We start from the raw sequence: 22,625 nt of genomic DNA on the forward strand, positions 1-22,625 counted from the left end.
TATAACAAACTTATTTTATAAAATAATTCAAATAGTATGCGCGCTCTGATTGGCCATAAAACTATTTTACATGAGCGTATGTAAACACGGTTTTCATACTGAATCTTCTCGCCGAGTTCTCCTTGCTATTTATTTAGCAGTAACTCAGTTTTTTAAGTTTGTTTTGAGTACAGTAATGGAAGAAGAAGATTTTCCTAATTTTTCTTTGGAATTTAATTTTTCCAGCATTTAAGAAACGGCCGAAAAGCCAAATGAACAACAACAACAAGCACGTCGCTTTCCTTCGTTGCAAGAAGAGGCTCTTTCATTAGTTATTTTATAAAAGAAATGTAAAATGGTTTCCGTGTTTACATAGCCTGATGTAAACACTTGGGAGGTTGGGAGAACACGAGATAAGCGTAGGAAACCACGACGCGAAGCGGAGTGGTTTCCAGCTTATCGAGTGTTCTCCCAACCTCCCGCGTATTTACATCAGGCTATGTAAACACGGAAACCATTTTACATTTCTTCATTCACGTGTAACTATATTTAAGGAATCTTGGAACACGACTAAAAGAGCTCAAAGGTTACCCTCGATTTTTTTAATCGAATAAAACTAGCGACTTGTCACATGGAACAAGTAATGGACCGTCTTCATAAATTGCAAATTTGTGGAACAATTAAAAGCTTAGCAGTCTGACATAAGAATCCTACATCTTGATAAAATAAACAAGCCGGAAAAGATGCATTGGTATGGACTTCAGACTGGACCCTGGGATGGACTCTGTACTAGATCCGGGACTTAAAATTATTATTGATCATGTTTTTGGTCGAAAAATTAAATTTAAGATTAACCGTTGTAGGTTGTTTAGTACTATCAATGTATACACGAGTAGCTTTCCCAAAGAAATTAGTGGCAAACAGTTAAGCTTGTTTTTAAAACACGTACTTCTGTGCCATCGTTAAAAGATGTTGCTTAAAGTAAAAGCATTGGTGAAAAGCAACATTCTGAGTTGTTGGTATTGTGTAAATAATTCTTGTTTCACTTTGGAGTTGTTGCCCAGCCCTGCATGCGGAACAAATAATAATAATAATAATAATAATAATAATAATAATAATAATAATAATAATAATAAAAAACACTAACTCAGCCGCCTGAAAAAAAAAAGTATTCAAAGCAAGAAAACGAATTTTTTTTCTCCTGTCAAATATGTTCAAAACAAAATGAGCAAAAGAAGAAATTTACGTCGATACGGTGCATGGTGAAATCAAAGCTTGTGAAAACAGATTTTAGGCGTTTTAAAAGTAGGATGGCGAACAAAAGTTAAGCTCTTTATCTTTTCGGCATTCACGAAACTTGGATCAATAGGATTATCTCGAGAGGAACTGGAGCCAAACAAAATTCGACTGGAACCACCAGTTAGTGAAACAATTGGGGTTGAAAGAGAGCCTCACCTTCCAATTTGGTCGGTAGTCATGCACTAAATGAACAGATTTTGAGTCTTAAAACTTTGTGCGGAATAAGTAAGAAACCCACACTGTCGCTTTTATCTCCGAGATTTTAAATTGTTTTAGATCCTCTTGCATACACAACAAATTATATCTCAGACTGACTAAAAAATTACAATCAATTGTTTCTTTATCTTGGACACACCTTGATCAAACGTAAGCTGATTGGCTATAAAGATATTTCAGACAAAAGATAAACAAACTCATTCATTAGCGCAGACAGAAAGTACGCTCGATTTCCGGCCAGATATTTTACAATCATTTCGTCAACATTAACTTAAGTCAATACTAATTATCTTGTTTCCGACTTCTTTATTTTCCTTCTATACAGCGTCATATTTGTAGCAGCAACAATAATTATATTGTTTTTAGAAAAAAAGGTTTTCATTGAACGTTTCAAATGTTCCTCTGGTATGATAGCCAGCAGAATATTCGTATGGACGAGCACTATACAACTTTAAATACAAATATTTAAATAATAAATTAACTAAATTAATTGTATAGTACACATTTATATACAAACATGATTTTATATAACAATAAAAGTAGAAATGCAATAAAAATACCTCCACCAGGCTTTAACAGTCCTTTCGGGTATTTTGTTTACTTGTACTTGGAATTTCTCTTAAATTGGACAAACTAAATACATTCTTACCTTATCTAAATATTTCTAAAAAGTGATTGTGGCCATGTTACTCTTTCTACCACAAATAATTCCGTTTCAGAAGACCTTTCTAAACAAAAGTTTAAAATCATTTAGCTCCAGTGCATCAATAGCGAGTGTGAATAGTTCAATTTCGAAACACTTGGGCTCGGACCAAGAAAACTGGGGCAGTGCATGACGTAGAAAAGCTACACGAATAGTCAAGATGTTTCCAGAGAGACTCGACTTCACGCAAACGATTCTGTGCACGTGCTGCGCATGTTTTGTCATTCCCAGTCCTTCATTTAAGGCTCGACAATTTGCAGGAAATTTTATAAAATTAGAATACTCTCTCACTGCTGATTGAAATTCAAAGATCTCGTTTTCAACTTGCAGAGAACTACATAAAGCGAGCAACGTCATGGTTTGGTGATGTTCTGAAGATCGCACAGGATGGTTGGACGATATCTTGCCTCTAATTCCTGCATGAACGTCAGTTGGTCAGCAACTTTGAAATTACCTATTGGATTTTCCTTAAAAAAATTAATTTAAAAAAAACTTTCAGCTACGTTAAGTTAGTCTTTAGCTTTAGGTTTAATGGTTGCCACGCCATACTACCTATGAGAGCTCAATGTCTGGCTTTGGGAGGTGTGCCTTATTCCAAGGTTTGTTCATTACAAAGATTCCTAAATCTATATATGATAGTGTATGAATCTCTTTAGTGCTTTAAAACCTGCTGTTGCATCCTAGCTTCTTGGTAAGCCATCGTAACTACGAACAAGCTAGAATGTCGAGTACCGCCAAGATGAATGTATCTTTCAGCCCGCGTTCTGTTGCATCCCTGGACTGTTGAACAGTTCTACTCATATTTTAATCACAAAGATGTAAAAGTACTGGTTTTTAAAAGGATAATAGAGCTAGCCTTTAGATAAATAACAATCCAACGTTTGAACCAGACGGAAATAAGCTACAAATGTTGCAAAGAACCGGTCGAACACGGCTTGAACTCACCTTCAGGAAAATCAAAAGTTGTTTCTGTTGTGTCTTTCGCAAAATGTCCTGTTGCAAATGGCGCAGGATCGCGATGCAATAATACACCTTGAACAGATAAGAAGCAAATTAAATCAAAGGCGAGGGATTGAGTGTCCTGCATTGAAAAAGCTTATTTCTCTTCTTTCACAAGGAGTAATCATAAAATCAACCGCTCTCTGTCCAAAGAGATTACTTAAAACAATGGGCGGTCTATCTAAACGTCGCAGAAACTTGGTTTTCATCTTTGCATCGAGCTGATATTTGTCTCTTTTTTCACTAAGAAGCCCTCTTAATATACATACATTCGCTTCATATCAAGTCTACGACAGTTTGATAAACAGCGGGTGTTTTCTATCATTTTTTTGCTTGGGAATCGATTGTCTCATCTTAAAAATTAATTTTATCGTGAATGAAGTACAAATAAAGTTTCTGAATCGCTCTAACGTAAGTTTTTTCGAATCGATGAAAGAAAAAGCGAACGAAGATAAGCATACGAACAAATGCGCTATTTTGTAGGATCGCAGTCTCTGTCGAGCTTTTTATGCTCGTGCTTTCCCTGGACTGAAACTGATCATCAGCTACCGATCGCATACAGATTGCAGGGCGATAAGGGTTCAGTGAGGTCTGAAAAGAGCTCCGATCTCTAACAGCGTGCTGGTCGATGGACACTGTCATGATTTAATTAAGTCTGTAAAGCGAAGGTTTGACAGCTGATGCACGTAGCAGTTTTAAAATTTGTGGAAATTGTGAATAATTTTACCAGTAAAAGGGTTTCAACAACGGGCATTGTTTAGTTTGACCTGTATCGTTATTCATGATGGGCTGAAGACAATGGCTCGCTCAAAACGCATCATTTTTGAACGTAACTGCGACTATAATTTTCTAAATTGAATAGGTTAAAGGCTCCCGTCGGCCAATTTTCAAAATTCAAACGGATTCTGTTAGAGAAGAAATTGATCTGCCATTTTCCATGCGTTGATTTATCGTGAGTAATATGGGTTTTCAGAAAATCGCTCTTGAACATGACTCTCATACTAAAGATGGCCAAAGTTTGAGCATTTTCAAGTGCAAAAGGATAATGCTTCTACTTCATAAAAATCGTTCATTTTAGGGGCAAATTGTAGATACATCTTTAATCTTCAAAAAGCCGTGCGTTGATTTAGAAGCAAACTTTTCTTAAACTCAGAAAGGTGAGTTTTACGAAGCCTTGTGACCCACTTTTGGCCTTTTCTTCTCTAATTTAGGGCTCTTCAAAGCGAGGTCGCGTTCAAATTTGCCGCTTTATCGGTTATGAATAATCAATGATGTCCACGCATTCTGCCCGATGGCGCAACACACGACAATTTAAAACATCCCAAAATCGATAATAAATAGCCAAGAGTCCAGTTAAACACAATTATGGAGACCAAAAAGAAAAATAACCCTACAATTTTACAACGGTAGTACGCATGCCTTCCATTCTCTCCTTCCCCTTTAGTGTCAGGTACTTATTGGTTCGCCAAAGGTATCAGTGGGAAAAAATTCTAAAGATTCATTTCCATCTGTTTCTGCGAGGTATTATACAAGCTTGGAAATATCATGACGTTCGAACTTTTATTTCACGTATGAGGCAAAGTGGTTCTCCTGTGCTAATGAGTTAATTACTGTGCACTCATAGATAATTTACGTCTCATCGATGACGTATACAGCAAGCGAGAATTGAGAACACAAAAAACTCATCAGGCCCGTCTGATTAAGGCTGTTACCTTGATAAAACGCTTGATTTTCACCACTATTTTACCAGGGGGAATATATAGCCACTGATAGAGAGAATGAGTAATCACATCCTGGGAGTTAACGGAAACACTTGTGTTTTACCTGATAGTCTATGCCCATAGTAAGACAGGTACAGATATACAAACAGATCTCCTCCCAGTCGAGGTAATTCCAAAAACATTGCCGCAACCAATGTTGGCAGATCTTGTGACAAAAAATACAATCAATAAAAAACCCACAAGTTAATAGCATGCACTCATGATTGAGTGAGTGAGAGACTGAAGGGGAAATGCATTCAGCTAGAGGTTGTCAAAAGCAGTACAATCACAGAGAGGTCCAAATTATTTTACAACTGTTTTGGCCATTTATCTAGTTTGAAGCTAAGATGTTGTTCCTAACTGTTGGAGAGGGACAGAAGTGAGTGCACACATAGATTGCCGTATGTTTTTTCCGAAGTGCATAGACGTCCTAACTCACCTGTGATGGTGTGTAACCAGACATTCGAAAGGCAGAATACACCAAAGGCACCTCGGCCTGAAGAGGAATGAACAAAAGAGAAATTGGTCGAAGCAAGCAACTCTGTCAACTAAGGCAACTTCCATTTGAGTGTCGAGTAATCCAGGGTTGCTTTAGTTTTGGCTTACTTCTCTTTGTGATTGGTCGAGATAATCTCACGAACTCCTCTCAACCAATCAGATGGTAAAACAAAACCAATTGCCACTCAGTCACTCACGCTTTTCCCGCGCTGGCTGTGAGCAGTTTGCTTGTTTTTACACCTTTGAGATCTCATAGGTTTCCTGTGATAATTTTGGTTCTCTGCATCGCTTACTTCAGTTTTAATTTTTACTACTCTCCATCGAAAGGCGCTCGAAAAGAAAAGGCTGCGAGCACTACTTACATTTGATATCTACACTTTATCGAGCAATATAAATTGATAGATCTAAGTATCTAGGCCAGTTAAAATACAAAAACAAACGCACATACCATTAGGATAAGCTCCACGTTATGACAAGTGCATGAATAGAGTGGAGGAATACCGCTGACTGTAAGTGACATCGGTAAATGCACCTACGGTGGAATAATATAGGAATCACAAGCTTAAGTCAAATTGGCTATCGAGAAGTTAGAGAAAAACTCATCAAAACCTGTGCTTTACGCCTTGCAACACTGCGTGCATCATCATGTGACTCTAATCGCATACCAAGACCTCGAACAAAACCGCAGAATGTGCAACAGGCGGTAGCATGATGGTTAAAGCGAAGGAATCTGGATCGAAACATCCAGGTTAGTGCCCTGCCTAGAAACACTGTATTGTGTTCCAGGAGACAAGACTTTTACCCTAACATTACCTTTCTCCAACCAAACTACGGGTGGGTACCAACCAGGTAACCTCATGGTGGCATGACACTCAACCCCAGAGTATAAGATGGTATTAGCGAAAAGCCAGGAGAATCGAGCCAAATGCCAAGAAAGGAGGGGATAGTGGAGGAAACCAGTGATGGATTAACAAACCACCCTTGAGAAGTAGAACCCCTTTCTAGGGTAGGCTTAATCAGCTATACAAGTCTGTTCCGAATATGGGCTTTCAATACACTATCATATGATCAATAAATCTGATCTCAAGCAAATGGCATAGGGCTAGAGTAATGAAGACCCAACAGTAAGTGATATCTTACCGAGGCATGCAGTCTGCGAATCCAAAGATAACCTGAACTAACGAGACTGGAGAATTTGAAGAGGAATTCCCAGGCCAGATCCGGGTCACCGTACATCATCAGAAAAATGGTGGACACAAACCAGTCGTGACCGACATACTCACCACTCAGAGTGCCTTTCATCAGGAAAGGGAGCGAGTCAAGAAAATGTCACGCAATAATGTTGTTTGAATCACGTCAGCGACCTCATTATGTGTGACATTAGTTCACTTCAGGCTCAAAACAATGATTCAACCGCTATATACAAACAAACTTTGAAACTTTCTTACAGTTGCAAGCGAATAGGCTTAAAAAAGCTCCTTTTGAACTTGTATGTAAACTCCTAAACTTTACATCCCGCTTAAAGCAGACATTTATTGAGCGGACACAATAAATATGTTAGAAAATACTGAACATTTACATAATCTCTAAGCTGTCGATTTTGATGCGAGGGCCTACTACTCTGCGCCGCTACGTTGCAGTTATTTGATTTCCTTTAGGTGCTGAGAGGCAAGAGCACAACAGGAAGGGACATGGAACGCTGAGGATTGACAAAATTCACATGAATTGCAAATGAGGAACGGTTAAGACAAGGATACGTAATGTGCTTTCTGTGGTGCGCTGCTGTCCTTGTAAAAAGAACTTGCAGTACTTCAGAAGATAAGTCAAATCTTCCACACCGTCCGTGGTGGACTGGAGTAACTTCAGCTGAACACCGTACCGCACTGCTACCTTCGTTCCTAAGCTCTCTATGTCTGTTAGTTCGACATTCTTCAGACTGCTTTCACTGGCTAACATGAAAATAACAAGAAAATCAAATATGACTTATGAGATTAAGAGATGGAGATGAAAAACAATCAAAATGCATCTACTGTTCCAATGCTATTACCTGAAAAGTCAATCAAAGGAAAGATGGCTTCCTCGGGTACGTTGGTCAAAGCTGTGCAAACCTTGTCAAGTAGCAATTTCAAAACTGTTGAACAACAGAAGTATTCATTATAAACACTGTCATCTAATTGCTATCTATCAGAGGTGTAGAAATCATCCCTGAAGAAATACATTCACTAACTCGCTTAAGTTGAGGACTAGGAGTTTTGCAATAAGAAAAAATTGTAATACGAAAAATAAAATCAATATCACACGAGCTTTCCAACAACACAGACAAGAACTGAAATAATTGGATCTGACCTTTTCCCTTCGCTTTGGTTTTTCCAGACGTTACGGACTGACAAAACGTCTTACGACAATCCTGGAGCCAAGAAAAACTACAGAAGGAAAAAGGATTCAACACATAAGCAACGAATAACAGCGATTTTCTAAGTCGTCTGTTAGGAAAGGGCGAAAGGAAAATGGGACCCTTTGGTGGCCTTAGGGAGAAATCTGTTTCTACGCTCGGTTTGGGTGAGAAATGGATCAGAGGTTAGCGAGTTTAACCGCTGAAAACTCGACAAATGTTTAGCATACTTTCAATTATTGCTTTGAATGAACCACGCTGAGCGTCAATATTCGATCTGAAAGACCCTGGCTTCTAATCCTCCCCTCCCCCTGTAAGCAAAATCACTCGATTTAACTCCACCCAACTACAGCAACAAATGATTTTTTTTTACGAAGGCGGTTCAGATACCTGTCTGCTGACATAAGTTCACTGCCTTCCAGAAATTCTAACAGCGTATCACCTATAATTGACAAAAAGTATTGGGAACAGTCCCGAAAGAAATCATTATGGCTTTTCACGCAAATCTTGATGGCAACATATTTAAATATTCTCATTATGTTCTTCAAATAGTTTTATATAAGTTGTCTGTACATAAAAATACAAATTGTAACTCGGAAATCTCTCAGGCCACAGAGGACCTCCAATGGTCCACGGACAATGCACTATGTACAACTTACTCAAATAAATGAAGTGCTTTTTGGTATATTGCTTACTGACAGACTTCCTCATAAAATGCGGAAGAAACTAAACATTGCAAAGTTAACGTTTCAAATCAGTTGTTTGAATTCAATCCTACACCAAGCCTGTTCAAGGCGTTCAAGTAGTGAAACGAAGCACAATAATGAACGGAGCAAAGTAGCAGAGAAGGGGAAAAACCGAGCGAGGATTGGGCCGGGTCTCATAAAAAACGCGTTTTTTACGTGACCTAACCCGACTTCAGTTCATAAGGAAGAGTAACACGATGGGCTGATATCCCTTACCTTCTTCAAATGCAGTAATCTTGGCATGCTGTTCACCTGGAAGATAGTCTTTTGGCGGAGGATAAGACGAAAATAAAGGCCAAGGGTAAGGATTATCCACATTCTAAGGAGGAAATAAAGCCAATCTGTAACATGTTTCGAGTAAATTTTTCTTCAGAAGACCCCTACACTTAAACTAGACCAAACGAAAGTGCCGTAAACATGCTATAAAAAATGCTACGGCCTTACACCCAAAGAGAACCTTTTGGGTTACCTCAGTTAAGGTCCTGCCTGGAATGATCCTCTCAGATGTGCCCCCAACATGATAGGTCTTGATCAAGATATGGTTCCTCTCCAAAGAACACATGTCGATAATGTAGTCTTTCCTACAATTTCACGGAAGGAAACTTTAAATTCATTCTTAGACAGCTTATTAACTCGATCACTGCAACAAGGAATGCAGCAGACTTTAAACTACCTTATGCAATATTCACCGCCAAAACCTGTGTCAGTTTCAAAAACAAGGTTTGATGATAACCTCACCCTAAGTAAGTCTGAATTCTGACCTTTTCAGACTTTGTTTGATAATTCGCGTGTAACTTATTTCACCAACGAGAAAAGCGAATTTGCTTCCTTGTGCAAACAATAAGAAGACAACAACAACAAAAGAAGACATTTCTGACTAGGTTGGTAAAAATGTTTTTATTTGTAACAGTCACGAAGTTAAATCTTTGATCTGTTAGTAACGACTAGAGGACACATTGGTTGGTCAAGTAACAGAAATTGGAATCGAAGAATATCAAGCTATCTTTTCTACTGTTTCTACTGATAAAAAATATATATATATATATATTTAAATGCCTTACCCGTTGTCAAATCTAATGTCCAGCTGAGATTGCAGCAGTAATTCTTGAAATCTGTAGCGGCATTCAAGAAAGAGGAATGTGTCCAAGCAGGAACACAGCACACTAAGAACTCTGAGGAAAAAGAGACCAAAAAGTTGAGATGTACAAGAAGCAGTGTATTTCACGAAATCCTGCATTTTGAACGATTTGCTGGGGCAAAAACTTTTAATTTTGCCCTTCACAAACTGTTTAAAGTGTCGTTTCGAGCGTTAGCCCTTCGTCAGAGCGATGACGAAGGGCCAACGCTCGAAACGTCAGCTTTTTTACCCTTTACGGTGGCTAATTTACGTTTTCAACCCAGTTGTTAACACTAAATTACCTGCTATACTCTCCCACCGACGCAGCACCACAGTTTCTTTAGAAACTAACCCCTTTATTGTTTAAAGTGTCGCTACGTGTAACCTTCCATGTCCCGTATTCGTTTCTTCTAGCCTCTTTTGTGATTTTTTACTGTAACTAAGCTAATGTTCAGGGCCCAGTTGCATGAAAGGTGGACAACGCTATCCAACGGATAAATCGCTATCCGGTGGATAAGTGATAGCTAAACATATAGCGTTATCCACCGGATAGAAATTTATCCAGTGGATAGCGTTTTACAACCTTCGAACAACCAGGGCCAGATGTTCAGTGACGTACCTTAGACCAAAGTGGTGAGACTGTTCAAAGTTGAAAAGTGAATGGAACTTCTCCTCCGAGTCAATCATGATAAAACGATCAACTAAATCCTGTTGAAGGGACAAGAACCAAAGATCAGTCAAACAATATTTCCTGGACTCTAAGATTTTTCTACTCACACTTAAATATGACTAAGATTCGACCACAAAATTCCTCTCATCAGATAATTTGCTTATACATAAGAATCATCAGAAGAAAACTTAGCCGATCTCTCAAAAAGAGCTTAGCTCTGAAAACGAAAATTTCATGACGGAATTACTGCAGCCTGCAATGAACACCGTTTACTGATAGCATTCCTCTTGTGCCTAAGTTAAACGGTATATTGGTAAACGAGCGAGAACATGAGTTTTTTCCAAACAGAAAAGAAATTTATTCTAAGAGTCTTTCATTATCATGCTACTATCAGTCAGCAACCCTGGAGCATTTTGGTTAACTGATTTCATAGACATTGTACGCTACCATCAATACTTTTCGGTTGCCATTGCTACTAGAGAGTGATTGTTGCCTAATGAAAACACTAATTCCTGCTAGGGCTCCGAAAGAGAGCTTCACCGGTTTACTAAAGATAAGTCCTACACACCTATCACTCACCGCCCTGTATTCAAAATGTAAAGTACTCTACTCACCATAATACTGACAGGAGCAGAGAAAGCCTCTCTATTTGTCACGGCTTCCTCGATCTCTGAACCAGAGGTGGATGGGCGGTAAGCGTCTGCGAGAACCTCGTACACAGCAGGAAACGCTGATAAAACGCTCAACAGATTGTTCATGGACTACAACAAGGAGGCAAAAACACCAAACCTTTTAGACAAACAAAACAATGCCGGATCCATGACGTATCGAGGGAATCATGTTGTGACAGTCAAACCTTGTTGTAGGTTCTGCTATCAATGCTATCCACATGTTTAATCCTTGGTGGAGCAGGTTTTCTGTCCTGAGCTCCTTCAAATACTGTCCAAATGTCAAGTACCATTCGCTTCAGGAAACCTAATGAGATCACGAGTGAAACAACACATTTTGCTATGGTACAATAATTGGGGTTCGAAACAACGATATGGTGGGCAAAGGGGTAAACTTTTTCTTTAAGGCGTTTTCCTTGAGAGACTCCCAAAATTCCAATGCTACAAAAAGTTGCAAAAGTAGTTGAGATATGTTACCACGACAAGAGATAACTGTTCACCGTGTGATGTAACACAACGAATCCCCCCACTCCCCCCTCTGCAATGTTGATATAGCTAAGCAGTATCACATACAAAACCGATGAACGAGATTGAATTAGGGAAGGGGGCAGCTTTTGGTTTTTTGCCCTAAAATTCTTGTCGACTTCCTGATGAAGCCGGTAAATGCACTTTTTGCTCAAGGTGTCACAACATTTTTGCAACTGGTTATAGTTACGACGAAAACATGAAAGAACTTCGACAAGAAAAACATGTCTCCTCAAGAAGGCGAAAACTTTAGAGGTGAAAGACGAGTTGGATATCATGTCAAAACAAACAAAAAAAATCAGTTGGCCTGGAGCATGGCGAAGGGAGGGAGGAGGGGGAAGGTCAATGAGTACATGTGACCCTCCCCTCTTATATGTGACAGATTCATGAGACTAACTGAGTTCTGCTTATAAGCGCTTGTTTTATGTAACTTCGTCAGGGGTTTAAGCTTGGCTTGTCAACGGAGGTGGTTATATCGGAGGGCGCTTATGACTGGATTAAAAAAAGTTTCGAAATGAACCACAACAAATGAAGATTTATTCATCTCTGCTTCGATCACTGACGCATCTTTACCATCCAAAGAAAATTAGTCTTGAAACGAAGCAAAGAGTGCCAATTAAAATGGGGAAAAAGGACTGACTCCACCACTTATGGTGATGCTGAAAAGAGTGGAGCTGTTGCATCGACGTAACTGTAACTTTTCTATCTACTTACCCCTATTTTCCAGTGCAACCATGCCAGGCGCAGTAGCAGCTATCTGTGTCACCATCAGTCCATAACCAAACTTTTCGCACTTACTAACCTGAACAATTAAAATAGTCGAACTTGTATTAAGCAGTCACCAATGGGGAATAATGGGGTGACCGCTTATTACAGGTGCTAAAGAATAGGAGTATCATAAAAAATTTACAAAAATTCGCCCAAAAATACTAATCACATTAATTTTGGGTGATAAGCATGGATTAAGTTTTACTTGAAAGATTATTTGTAATATCATTTGACTGATTTCGGTGGAGAACAATACAAACAGGCCGTTAGGACTTCGTAAAGGGTGACCGCGACCGCTTAATAGACGTGACCTCTTAATACAGACATTAAGTGGAAAAATTCGGGAGTTTGAAAACCGACCGCTTAATACAGGGTCACCGCTTGATACAGGTTCGACTGTACAAGATTTTTGAAAGACGACGCGTAAGTAGAGCTTACTTGAAAGATTATTTGTAATATCATTTGACTGATTTCGGTGGAGAACAATACAAACAGGCCGTTAGGACTTCGTAAAGGGTGACCGCGACCGCTTAATAGACGTGACCTCTTAATACAGACATTAAGTGGAAAAATTCGGGAGTTTGAAAACCGACCGCTTAATACAGGGTCACCGCTTGATACAGGTTCGACTGTACAAGATTTTTGAAAGACGACGCGTAAGTAGAGCTTATGGTTTCATAGCTTTAACAAGCGGATATAATGGTCTTTTATCACAGTATTTATCTACTATAAATTGCGAACTGATAAAGCTTCTTGATAAAAAACATCATAAAAAGCTGAAAAAAAGCCTTAACGTCATCATGAAGTCAAAAAAAGATAAAAACTAGTAACCATGGAACACAGAAAAGGGCTGATAAATTTTTACATTACAGGCGTATAAAATGTACGTAAATCTACCATATAACATGTGACGTGCACGCGTAATACGCATGTAACTTACCTTTAATAAAAACTTGTTTAAATTGGTGCGAACTGGGCATTATTCACAATTATAAACATATGTAAATTATTTCATGCAAATTTCTTCACTTCAGACCGTAGAATTCGTTAGCATAACCTTATACCTGCAGTTTCTTGTTGTATCGTTCATTCATAAACGCCACACATTCATTCATTTTTCCAGTTTGTTGAAGAAGTAACAATCCTTTCGGTGTACCGGCAAAATTTAACAGATTGTCAATCAGCGAACTTTCCCACACAAGTCTGAAATGAAATTATCAGGTTAAGAATGACACTTTTTATGGCAAACACCAAAAATTGAACTTCTCAACGCGAAGAAAAACGAGCTGGGCAACGAAAAGAAATACAAAAATCGTGTGAGTTCTTACATTTCCTCGTCTTGAATGAAATCCTGCTGTGTTTCGTCAGACGCTAATTCTGCCTCAGTTGGGGATTCTGGCTCGTGTACCTGAAAAAATCAGAACAAAGCGTTTTAGCACAAGCCTACCTAAGTTCATGTAAAAATTGTAATAGGGTTATGTCCCTCCCGACAGTTCGCTAGTAATAATTTCAGTGCAAGCGGAATAGGCACTGTGAACACTTCCAAGGAACACTTGAGACAAAGTTGTAGCGTTTCCACACTTCAGCGACGTCTTAAGTATACGCTGACCCACAAAAGACACAAAACTAGAATGAATATGTCCTAGGAAAACATTTAGTTACGGTCCCAGAGAAACTTAAGGAAAACTCTTTCAAAACACACGGCATTGACTTGCATCTGATGCTCCAGAAAACATCTGACTATCTGAGCCAACCGACTTTCTGACAAGACACATTCACCTTAATCCAGGCGTTCGCTACACACTGATGAAGTTCATAAGGATTGAGCACCATAAGTCCATCACACGTGCTGTAAAGTTGACGACAGACGAATACGAAGCCAGAAATCGCCGTTTTGGGCGGTGTTCCGCCAGGAAGTCTTTGTAACAAGGCTTTTTTGGCAAACTTCGCTATGGTGTGAGCTGGAGAAAACCTGGACGCGGTGTAAGTGGAAAGTAAAATCTTAATAAGAAAATTTTCTTTTGAGTCAGGTTGTACCACAAGGTTTCAGTTCATTGAGGACAAAAATATTACTGCTAAAGGTCAAGTTCCGCTATCTTGTGACTCAATAGTTTTAGAACTGTTTAATTTTACATGACACTACATTGCAATGCACTTGGAATAAGATGTCATAAAATGTTTAAAGTACAAAAGCTTTTCGAAAGGATCATCCCACAACAAATTAAATATACCGAACTTTTAAAAGGACTCGAGTAATAAAATTTATCATGTAAAAGACAACTATCAGAGGTTTTTTACTTTTAACAAGTTCAATATGGAAAAAAGACCTTGTTGTAATAAGTTTGACTCACGATGAAGTCAGTTCTAATGTATATCATCAAATATAGTTAGTGCAAGACCCTCTAGAGCATGTCGCTCCTCTGTAAGCACAGCTCAACAAGACAGCAAGGACCAAAATGCACCAGCTGTTGGTGGTGATTATTGCTGTTGAAAATCAGCCAATCACAGCGCAACATTTTTCCTCGCTCATATGGTGCCGCGTACCCAGCCAACCTGATTGGCGGAACAAGATCAGCGGTGCAAAGGCGAATTGTCGCGCTCATCATCGCTTCAGCGCTCTCCATCGTCGGAATTAATCCCTTGTTTCATCAGTTAAATCTCTTGCAACAATCCGCTTTGAAAAGGGCAATAAATATTACCTGCTTCTCTGCCATCTGTCTTGTGCCTCTCCATACAGCAGCTGTCTTTGACCAGTTTCTGAGGCAGCTAAAGTGGCTAAAACATCAGCTACAAACAGCAGAGTGTTCTCAGCACCGGCACTATCACAACTGTCTATGCCCTGATATACAAAACAACACAAATGCACTTTTCTTTTCAGAAATCAAGAAATCTGTTTTATGGAAAGTAATGTCTTCAACTAGCTTCTTTTTTTCACTTACGTCAAGCCAGGCCTGTACAGGCGACAAAAGACTGGTTGTTATTACATCCTGTAAAACAAACAAACAAACAAACAAAAAACTTAAATTACAGATTACAAGACATTTTAATTTTTTTAATTGATTGCCACTTTATTGGACAAGTTGATCCAAGAGAGAAGGACGCAAAATATTTTCTTTTTCTTATTTTCAACGAAGTAACAGCCTCTTTCCAAACTCATCACCCCTAGACATAGTGCTTCAGCAAAAATCATTGCAAAGAAATTCACAAAATGATTGCAATTGACACTGTCACCCTCAAATTAATCTAGAAACACTATATGGTGTAAAACAAATTCGAAATATACTGACTTTACAGAGACACTCTTTACTGGCATTAGTACAACTGGCAAGCTTCTTCAGCACATCACAAACCAGGTAACCAGGATGAAACTGAACTGTAGTGGGGATTTAAAGAAGAGCAAAATCTAATGTTGACACATAAAATAAGAGCTCATTCAAGAAGAACAATTCACCCAGATAAAGTAAATTGGTCTTACCATCTAATACAGTCTTTTCATTAGAGTTTGGCAGAGCTGTACACATGATTCTTATCAATGCCACTAATAAACTTGAGATTGTTACTGTTTCTGAAATACAAAGAAAAATAAAGTTAAAAAAAGAAGTTCAGTTTTAGTTTCAGTTCTCCCTGACAAGAGGTCAATAAGAAATTTAGCAAACATTAAAATATTTTATCAGATTAATTACAACTAAAAAAGCTTTTTGTTGAAGGAAACAAAAGCGTGGCTCCACATGTCAAAGGTACAAGTCCTGGTTTTGAACAAACGGGAAAAGCCCTTCCTTCAAATCAACTGGAAATATTTTGGCAAAAATATTGTGAAAAAACAAATTTCCTTGGTGGAAATGCCATGGTTTGGTCTATATTGGCCTATTGGCCTTTTGTGGAGAAATATTGAACGAATACTAATTTAGAACTCTTTGTTGAGCAAATTTACCAATAAATAATAAGAGTATATAGTGTATCCTACCATCTGTATCTGGCAGTATGACAGGAAACAATGCTCTGCCACCACTGTAGAGAAGAACTCTTCCCAAAAGACAAAGAGAGTGAACAAAGTATATATACTCCAGGTCTTGTGAAGTATAAAACAACCCATCACTGTCATCATCTGTGTAAAAATCACCAGAGTACCCATGATTATCATGTTAGCAATTGTGCCATTGAGCCCCTTTCCACTGCATCTCATCCTTGTTTTATTGGCACATTTCTCTACAGCTGCTGACCATCATCATTCAGAACTGACGACCCACAGGTAAGTTGATTGTAAAACAAATTGAGACCTTTATTTGAGATTTCGACCAAGCTTTGTACAAGTGAACAACATTCAGCAATAGACTGATTTGGTGGGAAAGCTCTGATGAATAATACAATTTTCTGAAGAATGGACTGATCTGGTTGACCAGTTTAGTGGGAAACCGATATGGAAGAATTTGGCAGTTGCTGTATAGAATTATTCTCCCAAATTTGACAGCCTGTGCTGTTTACTATTCTGACTTAAAGGTGCCATGTAACACATTCTCTTGTTAATGGGCAGTCATCTTCTGATATGTTTCTGACTGAAAAACCTGTAGCCGTGACTGAAGGTACTGTCTGTAGTCCTTTAAAAAACAGAAGCAGGTTCCCAGATTGATACAGGTCTAACCCATCCCACTGCCTATCACTTTCAAAAGTAAACACCATGTTCAGGGTTTTTAAAAGAAAGTAGAAGTTGCTTAAAAGTTAAAAATATGCCACAAAAGGGGGAAACTTTGATGAAAACAACCTATTCACCTCTTTGCTGTTCATTAAGCTCCATCATTTCCAAGGATTGAAGGGTTTTACATGTCCTAGAGAAGTCAATACAATGGCTTATGGCATCTACTAACTAAAAAACAAGTAACAAAAATTAGTCACTGTCTTGGTTAGTTGGTATTACACTACATATATAAAAAAATATAGTCACAAAATGAAACAAAAACAAAGACCTCCATAACATAAGAATTAGGAAATCAATAACACCTAAATTACCTTCACTGTTTTCTCACTTACCAAAGAGGGGTGCTTCTTCACTTCCCTGATGGCGACTGTTCTACTGTAATTACCATGCTAAGAAATAAGCAGTTGTAATCAGCGATCAATTAGACACTCATGGTGATGTACAAGACTGATTGCATGTTGTAGTATGTCTACAGTTTTTCCTTTTTTCTGTGGTTGGGCAAGAATATTCCAATAGGGTGCACAATTGCAGTCAAGACTGTATTCTCCCTTAAGGCTCTAAAAAACTGAATTACAATATTTCAAATAACAGACATTTAAAATACTAAAATAACAAGATACTAAGGATATTATAAGATCACATAGAACTTAAAATCACATTAATAAAAACTAGAACATTCTGTCAGTTTTAAAACTATCAGGTGTGAATTTACACATAATGTAGTCAAAGTAGTTTCTTCTAAATTTCTTTACAACGGTGGAATAAACTAAGTCATTATCATTAATAATCTTCTACAACAACAAGCAAGTGGGCACACAGGGTTGGTCTGTCCCTCTCCCTACCCCCTCAAGCTCCTCATCATTATTAGCCTGCTCTACAGGTGTCTTGTTAGGGTGAGCTAATGTTACAAGCTTGCAATTATTTATCCAACCTGCCATGTTTGATTTGGAGTTAGAGTGGACACTGTGGGGGTAGGGGACAGGGGAAGGGCATTATCTTCACTCCCCCACTCCTGACCCTCTCCTTATTTTTTACCTCCCTAGCCTGCCACTGCCATTAAAATCAAAGATGGCAGCCATAATTTTTAATTAAGAAAATACTGAGCACTTGCTCGCCAAAATTATGCCTGCTCTGCAGGCTACATCATTATATCTCCCTCAAACCCTGTCATAATCTCAAACCCTATCTTGTATACATATCACCATGATTCAAACTACAGTCAGTTTGATTCCAAGCAGCATTTTAACTCACCATCCATTTTTTAAACCAGGTAGCCTTTGGATCAACTAGGGCAAGACAATGCAAAGGTGTCATGTACTGCAGCACAGAAGCACCAAACTCTGGATCAGAACTAGCGGAGAATAGATTAAAAGTACTACCAAGGACTGACTCAAGAAACCTGCAATAAATTAACAGGGGATTAGGGAAATCTTGGTAAAGATAAGTGTCCAACCTATGCTAACAAGGAGCACTTGAAGTCCAACATGTGCTTGGACATTGACATACTGATGTTTTCAGGACTGGTGGGTTTGTTTTCCAGCTGAGTATGTATCAATACTTTTGTTTTGGTTACTCTCAGGTTTCCCCACCAACTTTACAAGGCTACTTCCTCTTCATACCCTCCCATGTGGTACAGATCATTGGGGGGGGTTTAGTAAGTATCCTTGATCTTCTTCAGTGGGACAGTATCCAAGAAGAATATGGGGCTATCTCCTGGGCACCACTCTTAGGCACCTAGCCAGAGTAATCTATCACTTACAAGTTAGCACTGCATACAATTAGGTAAATAACATACCATTCAGGATATCTGATCCAAAAAGAGGCAACTTCATGCTGAAATTCATTCAGCAGCCTAAACTGTAACCGAAAGAAAAAAACAAAGTTAGTAAGCCACGTACAGTAATCTCAAAGGAACACATATGTTTTAATTTCTTTTATAATGTACAACATGTAAAAAATTGCTGTGTAGTCTTGTATATTATCAGCTGTGAAACCATGATCAAAAAAGGACAACAAACCCTTTTAAGCAATCGCTGGTTATTTCTTGTTGACACATCTAGACCATTTTCAATGTTTAGACGATGACGATGAGTATCGCTAAAGTAAGACTCCAGGTGCTCAGCTGAAAGAAGAGTGAAAAAAATCATTGCTTTACGAGCATCATCATTGTTTAAGAGACCATAAACAGTTCAGTTCTTATGGAGAATTATTCACAGCAACTCTATTCAAAGCATTAAGCAAAACAGTGCAAACAAAAATCGTGAAACTTTTTCCAGTTACAATTCTGACCTAAGCAAGTGTAGATCTCCTTTGTGACATGAGCAGATGAGGCCATGAACATCCTGGCATGAAACTTAAGACTTTTTTCCTGTAGGAAAATTAAATCAATTTATTTTAAAGAAAGAAAAGCTATTAATGGTTCAGAACGCAAAGGTAGTACAATTAAATGAGGAATTCACATACTGCTAGCTGTTCATCCTCATCAGCTAATGCAGCCAATAGACCTTTTCTGATTCCTTCTGAGTTTTTACTAGTGAGTTCATCTGACAATGGAAACTGGTAGAGTGTGCTTAATGCATTTATCCGTACCTGTAAATAGATTTGGAAGCAAATTACAACTGTCAAACAAAAATTCTCATGTTAAAAAGCACTTGTGTAATTTTCTAGGTTGTAAGCAAAGATGTTCAGCTGAGTGCCTTAGATTCTAGGCTCAGCCAAAACAACTCATTGACTAAAATTAAAGGAGAGAGTGTAATAATGGCTGCTTGCAACCCGAGCAGAATGCTTGAATGCAACATAATCAATATATTTTGTTTCCACATATATATATATATATATATATATATATATATATTTAATGTTATTGATTTGCTTTCCCAGTGTTAGATTCGTATACACTATTGTTTACTTCAACTAATTTAACAGTACTAGTTTCAAAATAATATTATGACTCGATTTAAAGTTACAATATAATTGCATGTAACATGTAAAAACAAAAGCAACAGTTCAATACATAAATCTGATGATGGTGTAAGTGACTCTGTAACATGTCTTTCTAAAGTTTCCTTGTGAAACTGAAATTTCTCTTAATCATGTGTTATCATAAAGCTTTGGAAGTATTCTAAATTCCAGACAAGTGTTTAATTTATCAGGTAAGAACACAAAAAGATTATAAACACACAAAATTCTACTCACATGAAGAGGTTTATCTGGATCCAAATTCTCTGCAATTTCAGTGAATTTCTCAGGTGACATGTTAAACATGTACCCAGTCTAAAGTAAAACAAGAGATACACCAAAATTATTACATTTAAATGCAGAATCCCAAAGAGTAAGTCAAGTGGAATATTTTACAATATTCACCTACTTAACCCTTTAACTCCCAGAGTTGATAAACATGTTATTTCTCCCTATAATATCCATTCATTATCCAGACAAAAGAAAATGAGATCAATGAAACTTAACAGGTAGAATATGTGATCTTCCACCAAATTCTCGTTACTAGTTTACGAGGAAATGTGGAGCAGCTTGAAGAGAGAATTAATGATCTGATTTTAGGATTCAAAGGATTAAGTCTGGAAAACATACCTGTCCAAAAGAGGAAGACATAGATGAATCTTCATCACTGGAATCCAGTGATAATCTAAAAGGTTGGAGTCTACCTCTGTTTTCTGTGAGTTCATAGTCAGACGGACGAAGGCCAGGATTTTGAGAGAAACTTTGAATCTAAAAAGTAGCATTAAGATCTAATTTAAGAAAATGTACAAAATACTTATCATAAACTATTAAATGTTTATACTTTTTCTAAACAATTAAATGGCTATCAAGAACACTTAAGTTTTTCTCACCAAAGCATTAACTGCATCTTTTGTATCAGCTAAAATTGACTGCTGAAGGTTAACAAACCTGTAACACATAAGTTGTATAACAATTAAAACATATCGCCATCTCAAAGGATATAAATTGGTCAATTAATCAAAGAAAACTCTTCATATGATTATTACTTCATGTCCCCATGTATACAACACTTGTTTGTATATTTTAGGCAAATTCTCAACTGATAGTCAAATTTTATTGGGTATAACAGTGGGTTTGCAGAGCTGCCCTGTGTAAAGATTGGTCCAGTAACACTCTCTCTTCATAATTTGCATTTTCATGCTCCAACAGCTGTTTACTTGGTTTACTATGTGTAACCACTTATTCATCATAAAATTCTTCTTTGCACTGGTCGGATGTTGTGCTAATTTGGTTTTACTGATTGACACACTGGAAATTTTAAATATCTTGGTTTAGCTTTGGAAATTTATATGTTGATTCTTTTCCATATTCAATACACTAGTTTAAACAGCTGTTTTTCTTCTTTCTGTCTACATTTCTTTGTGTAACTTACTCAGGTGAGGCTATAATCTCCTCAGTTATGGTTGGCACTGAATTGTTCCTGTCCCCCTCCCTGCCAGTCAGTTGTTCCAATTTCTTGTCAATGAGTGGTGTTAGAGTTGTGTCAATACGACTCCTTAGTTGACGCACAAAGTCATATCTAATAACAACAACATACAAGTCAGAAAAGGTTCAAGCATTAAATATTCAACCAACCTTTCAATCATTAAATCAAAATGATATCAATCAATAAAATTTAAACATTCATTTTAATAATTCAGTCAGTCTAATAGTTTTTAAATAAGTCAGTCGGTCGATTGGTCAGTCAGTCAGCTAATCAGCCATGCATCAATTTTTAGACTAAAATTCTCACACTTTTCCACCACGCACAAGGCGATTTGTCTATCAATATTCAAAATCTGGCAGACACCTTTATTCTTTCGTTTGCATAAAAAAAAAATTCAGGTCTGTTAACATCCTACCAAACAGAAAACTCAAAATTTAGTTTTATTTTAAGAGATATTTTCACAATTTCGTTTTTTAAACTGACAAGATACAGCAGTGTTTTCCCGCAATTTGGTCAAAACCATAATTTTTAATGGATGTGTTTAAACAAGGAAGATAGACTCAAAATTTATCAAACGCTATCGGTTAAGAATGCATAAGTTCTACTTCATTCTTGTTAGTAAAATCCATTCTACGATACAAAATAGGATGAACTGAGAACGAACACAGCAGCTTGATTAGAGTATTTGGGTTCAAACCTGTGGAAATTTTCGTCTGTTGCCTCCAAGTGCGCTAAAATGTCTTCAGCTGCGGAGACCGATCCTGCTTCCTTTATGGCAGGCTCTAAGCTTAGTATGAGTTGGTTCAAACTCGCAAAGAAATTATCATGATAATCTGAATCCTTCTTTTCCATGTTTCCACCTCGCTGATTGTTATTCCACCGCCATTTTGGTTGATAAGGAGGACAGTTGTGCCCAGGGTACACTCGGTCCACTGTTAACAAGCGCGGTTGTATAATTCTAAGGAACCAAATTTAACAACAAATTTTGTTTCTTGCACTTGAACTGAAACGAGACACCGATCTGGTATGAAATTATAGAAGTTTTTCGCTCAATTTACGAAAATCGTGGATTTAAATAGTCAAAATATCTTTTTCCTTCTTACAGTTGGTGCATCATGGCCCTCGGCACAGCTCATGTAGGAGGGCGT

General features: G+C 37.8%; 1 protein-coding gene across 1 annotated transcript; it reads right to left on the reverse strand.

Annotated features, from left to right (window-relative positions):
• Positions 1-1,788: 1,788 nt before the first annotated feature.
• Positions 1,789-22,402, reverse strand: LOC113674022 (protein broad-minded). The gene is made up of 37 exons (XM_027190495.2): positions 22,175-22,402; positions 21,424-21,570; positions 20,882-20,939; positions 20,622-20,759; positions 20,229-20,306; positions 19,497-19,622; positions 19,323-19,401; positions 19,052-19,155; positions 18,829-18,890; positions 18,285-18,432; positions 17,366-17,422; positions 17,108-17,201; positions 16,305-16,445; positions 15,816-15,905; positions 15,628-15,713; positions 15,280-15,327; positions 15,040-15,179; positions 14,120-14,312; positions 13,669-13,748; positions 13,405-13,543; positions 12,287-12,374; positions 11,236-11,354; positions 10,994-11,140; positions 10,329-10,417; positions 9,654-9,764; positions 9,062-9,173; positions 8,809-8,911; positions 8,237-8,288; positions 7,801-7,877; positions 7,502-7,585; positions 7,212-7,403; positions 6,595-6,749; positions 5,903-5,986; positions 5,396-5,452; positions 5,021-5,122; positions 3,143-3,229; positions 1,789-2,664 (listed from the first exon to the last, which is right to left on the reverse strand). The coding sequence occupies exons 1-37, from the start codon at positions 22,327-22,329 to the stop codon at positions 2,551-2,553; spliced, it is 3,936 nt and encodes a 1,311-aa protein (XP_027046296.2). The 5' UTR covers positions 22,330-22,402; the 3' UTR covers positions 1,789-2,550.
• Between the last annotated feature and the right edge of the window lie 223 nt (positions 22,403-22,625).

The sequence above is a fragment of the Pocillopora damicornis genome, chromosome 3 (assembly GCF_964200805.1).
Source record: "Pocillopora damicornis chromosome 3, jaPocDami1.2, whole genome shotgun sequence".
Classification (NCBI taxonomy): domain Eukaryota; kingdom Metazoa; phylum Cnidaria; class Anthozoa; order Scleractinia; family Pocilloporidae; genus Pocillopora; species Pocillopora damicornis.